We start from the raw sequence: 5,111 nt of genomic DNA on the forward strand, positions 1-5,111 counted from the left end.
TACTCAAATAAAAATGTTAAAAATATTTTCTTATGAACATCCTTGTGTTAAAAGTATATTTTATTTGTTTAGCCACACTTTAAAGAAAATAACACTTTTATAATATATCAAAATCAAATTTTACAATTTATCATCTAATAGTAAAAAAGAAGCATTTTCATATAAAGACAATTGTAAAATCTTCGTGGTAGTATCCACAAAAAAAAAAAAGAGAAAAAGTCTAAGGGCCAACAGTTTTATTGAAATCTGGCCAACACTTAACCAGCATAGATGAAATCTCACACCATTAAAATCACTAATAATGACTAATTAATGACTACAAATCACAAAACTTGCTGGCCTAGCATTCCTCGAAAAAAAATACAAACATGACACTTCATGCGAAATAGTTAAGAAACAGCTTATGGCTCCCCGAATACTCTTCTAACTCCTAAGCCTTCTCGGCAAGAACTAGATGTGGTTCAAAGAAACACCTCAACCAGCCTGGGGGAAGACATGGACATACCCGCGTAGATGTCGTTATGTCAAACTCTCCAAAAACTCTCGGCCTCTCGCCATATGGCCCTATGGTGGACTATAATATCATACCGGAGAAGATCATCGATAATTAAAGGCTCATCAAAGGTAAGGGTCTTCTAACATTTTTATTTATATACTTAACATTTCCAAACATCATGCTTTCTAGTTTTATTCTTCACGTTTACTGTTTTCTTCTCTAAGCAGGTTGGATTGGAACAAACAATGGACATCGAACAATGCAATTATTGCATGGATAGAAAGTATACTAATAAAAACACACCCTGTAATAATATCTTTGCGATAAGCACAAGATAGTGCAAAACTACTATGTCCATAAACAATAAAGGTCAAGCCACAACAGCAAAGTAGTGCATCTCAAATCTGAAGGTGAATGATGTATCTATCTTCCATTTGTCTCAGAAAGCCTGGACCAGCATCCCATTTGTTCTAGAAACTTGGTAACGCGCAAGTGTTTCGCAGCCCATTGCTCAGCCAACTTCTGCTCCTTGGCTTCCGCATCTCTTCTTAACACAGCCAACTGCTCCTTGTATTCAGCTTCAATCCTCTCCAATGCAGCCGCCTGCTCTTCCCTAAGAGCCTTAATCTTCGATTCGATTTCCTCCATCTTCTCCCTTCTTCGACATGCCTTCTCCGACTCCAACTGCAGTTCTACCCTACTTAACCGCCAGGCTGCCTCCTTCTTATGCCCTGCCAAAGCATGATGCACTTCTCCCAACTCCTTGCAGCACTCCACCAACTCAGATACCACCATGTTATCGCCAAAAGCTACAACTGATCCGTGAGGTGCTACATTCCCCAAGACTAGAGAAGCGTTCTCCGGACCTCTTGGGGGTTGCAACCACGGAGGAGAAGCAGCCACTGTCGAGGAAGAAAGACTTAGTGTCACGGAAGGGGATGGTGGCCTCACAGTTGTGGTGCTATTTGAATTGGAGAGCCAAGAAGGAAGCAAAGTCGGCGAGGGGGCCGATGCATCATTATGCAGAAAAGAACCACTGGCAGCAACCATGGCGAAGGATGGTGGCGAAGGGCGCTCCTTCACTAGTTTCTCTGCAAAACTCTCTAGTATGTGCTCGTATTTGGTATCGTCGATTGGGTCAACGCCTTTGTTAATTACCTTGGCCTCTCTTTGCTGCTTCTCTTTGAAAACTTCCCACCACTTCCCTAACCTCTTGGCAGTGCGACCAGGGATTTCTGCAGCAATTTTCTTCCACTTGTTCCCATGTGTTGCTTGGAGGTTGATGACAAGGCGCTGCTCTTCCTCGGTTAGAGATCCTTTCTTAATTCCGGGCTTAAGGTAGTTCTTCCACCTTTCTAGACATGACTTGGCATCCCTATTAAGAGGTTGGTTCATGCGCTGAGACACAAGATTCCATTCCCTCGGACCATACTGTTTGACATAAGCACGCAATAAAGCATCCTCTTCGGCTCTCCACCGTTGCCTATCTTTCATTTCCAGGTTCATATACCACAGCCAGTTTCTTCATCATGACTCTACAACATTCGTGTCAATACAAGTTAAGGCATCGATTCGCTAGAATAAGAGTGAAACAAACTGATATTAAGAGAAACAACAGTGTATTTTTGACAATTGTTAATCCAAAAAAAAAAAACGCGTGCAAAATTAATAAATGAAAGTCCTGATCAATGCCTTGCAAGCAGAGAATTATCATTATGCAAGTCTGTGAGTCATGGTGCACTTGCATAGTCTGAAGTACATTCTATAATATATTTTCATTTAGTTTCAATTAGGCAAGAAAATATTCCAAATTCAAGTCCAACATGTAAATGAACAAAACTGAAAATTTCATTTACCTAAATTATCGTAAATTTTGTACAAGCAGAAGTGAAAAATATCAGTATCACACAATCATTAGAACACTATGCCGGTCACAATTGACAAAGGGAATTTCGACATTTCAGAAGCTCTTACTTTTATATTATGATGAAGATTGAACAACTGTTCTAATGACAATAATAACATCAATGCTTAAAAATGTTCAAATAAATTCTAAAGAGAATGGCTTCATGAGTTCATGACTACTAATTAAGCTTGCAATTTAAATTAGCATCTACACTAAACAATCAGATGTAAACATACAAAGTCTAAAAACAGAGCGAAAGAGATTTAAGAATTTAGAGAGTGCTGAGCATAAATAGCATGTGAATACAAAAATTTAAGGGTTAAACTTGGAAATACTTGATGTTACCAATTATTCAAAAGCTCCAAAGTCAAGTTTGATCTGAAGGAATTATAATTAAAAAAAAAACACCATAACGGCTTAGACATAATATAAAACCAAAAGAAAAAAATAAAAAGAAAACAAACATAACCAAGGATACAAGCACACACTGAGAAACAAGCTCAAGAGAGATAACCCTGTTATTGTTTTTATTATTTCACAGGTAAATTGACCCGATCTAAATCACTGAAAATGCGTATACAAAGTGCAACAAAATAACAGAACCTTGACTCCACCAACAAACAGTTAGAGAAAAGAATGAGTCGTCTAGTATCATCCACCCTGAGCTACATCCTTATTTAAAAGAAAAAAGAAAGTAACAAGCATCCACGATGATTCTAGAAAGCAAAAATGAAGAAAACTGGGTTAGTTCATCAGATGTTCAAAAAAAAAAAAAAGAATTAGAAATGCTTGCCTTGGTGCCTAACAGCAGAAACTCTGGTCCGTGAAAGCAGAAACAAGTTGAATGTTAAAGGTAGGTTGTTTAAAGTTTAAACAAATAGAAAGTGAAAAATGAGGAGCACTGCATCAGCCATACGAGAGAGAGAGAGAGAGAGAGAGAGCGCGTAGGGTAAAGGACTAAAGGTAGAGAAGTAGTGGAGTGAAATTGACGAGAGAGAACAAAGTGTGATAAGACAAGACATATTGAGGGAGCCCACACTGTGATAGCACAGGCCAGAGAGAGAGAGTACGTCTTCGATTCCAGCGATGCGAGAAATATGGGCACGCGAATGATAAGGGATACCAATGTAATTATATAATAAACCAGCCTATATATCATATATATACTAAAATTAATTATCAAAATTAATTATTAATATAAATATAAAATATATTAAAAATAAATTAAATTATATATATTTATTTAGTTATTAATTTTTAATATGTAATAATATTATTTAATAAATTAATTATAAGTTCACCCATCAAGGTAAAATATAGTACTATAATGTAATTCCAAACATACAGGTAAATACCATGGTTCATAGCATCGGACTGTACGTAAAATTGAAGGTTAATTTGGTTGCGGTAAAATAATCTCATTTATTACTAGAAAATTACTCCTTAAGCCATACTTTTAAAGTATGCCAGAGTTAGAAAAACAGTGATCATAGACAGTTACAACGCTTGTTGAAGTACCTCCATGATTTTCAAAGTGTCACTTATTTCGTTAGTTTTCTATCACCGATTTTTGTATGATCAATTGTCACACTATACTTTTGGTCACACCCTGTTTTTTTTTTTTTCCCTAAACAAACGTGCCTATTGGCTATTAGTGGAGAGTAGCTAGGTTTTTAAAGTACGACAATTGAATTTAGCCCGTCGCTACACTTTTAGAACATGCCTATTGCCTAGTTATAATTTGTTACCACATTTTGTTAATTGTGTCTAGATGGGAATTTAGGATGCCTTCGTTTCCGAGAATAAGACAAGACAAGACACTGAGAATAGGATAAGACAAGACAACTATGGATAGAAACACAAAATTTTGTGTTCTTGTATTTTGTTTGGTGATAAACTAGAACAAATTATAAAAATCCAATTTATCTTCATTTTTTTCATTAAAAAAATTTGAGATGAAAAATATAATAATAAAAAATATAATTATGAAAAATTAATAAAAGAAAAAATAAAAAATAAGTTGTGTCTCTTGTTAGTGTCTCCGTGTCCTTCCTGTCATGATGGATGACGTGGCGGAAAAATCACCAATTAAAAGTTTATAGAGAAAATAGCATTGCAAGTATAACTCTTAACCAATGAAGATTCCGCGTATCAATTTAAAAGAGTTATCACGAAATTTAGAAATAAAAATACTAGGAGTATGAGTCTCAGGTCTTCTCCCAACAAGTTGTAGAGAGAATGCTAATTTATTAATCAGGGGTTTTCAAGAGAGTTGAGTTGAATAATGAGTAATTAACTAGTTGTAAAATAAAAACTAAGAATGATTATTAATATTCTAAATAGAAGGCCTTAACTAGAGGAATGATCAATTGGAAGTTCTATCCTTGTTGGACCTCTTAGGTGTAGTATTAAAAAAGGTTGTTGTTTTCACTTAGTTAACCCTCACTAAATAAGGGAAAGTCAAGTGATTGAGCTAACTCTTATTCACAAATCCTAGTCCTCTCCCTTGGAAAGGTCTAGCGTTAGTAAATACAGAACTAGCCAACAACTTCCAGTTTAATCTTCACTTAAGCCTTCCAACTCAAGTGTCTCCTCTTAATCAACCCCCATGTCAAGTAGAGAATCTACTCCATTGACATGAATATAATACTCAGAAAAATATAAGAAGAAAATATAATAAATTAAATAAAATAGAGATTGAAATTTAAT

General features: G+C 35.6%; 1 protein-coding gene across 1 annotated transcript; it reads right to left on the reverse strand.

The window, feature by feature from the left end:
* Positions 1–744: 744 nt before the first annotated feature.
* LOC107484708 (transcription factor AS1) lies at positions 745–3,393 on the reverse strand. The gene is made up of 2 exons (XM_016105250.3): positions 3,196–3,393; positions 745–2,031 (listed from the first exon to the last, which is right to left on the reverse strand). The coding sequence occupies exon 2, from the start codon at positions 2,000–2,002 to the stop codon at positions 920–922; it is 1,083 nt and encodes a 360-aa protein (XP_015960736.1). The 5' UTR covers positions 2,003–2,031; positions 3,196–3,393; the 3' UTR covers positions 745–919.
* Positions 3,394–5,111: the final 1,718 nt, after the last annotated feature.

The sequence above is a fragment of the Arachis duranensis genome, chromosome 4 (assembly GCF_000817695.3).
Source record: "Arachis duranensis cultivar V14167 chromosome 4, aradu.V14167.gnm2.J7QH, whole genome shotgun sequence".
Classification (NCBI taxonomy): domain Eukaryota; kingdom Viridiplantae; phylum Streptophyta; class Magnoliopsida; order Fabales; family Fabaceae; genus Arachis; species Arachis duranensis.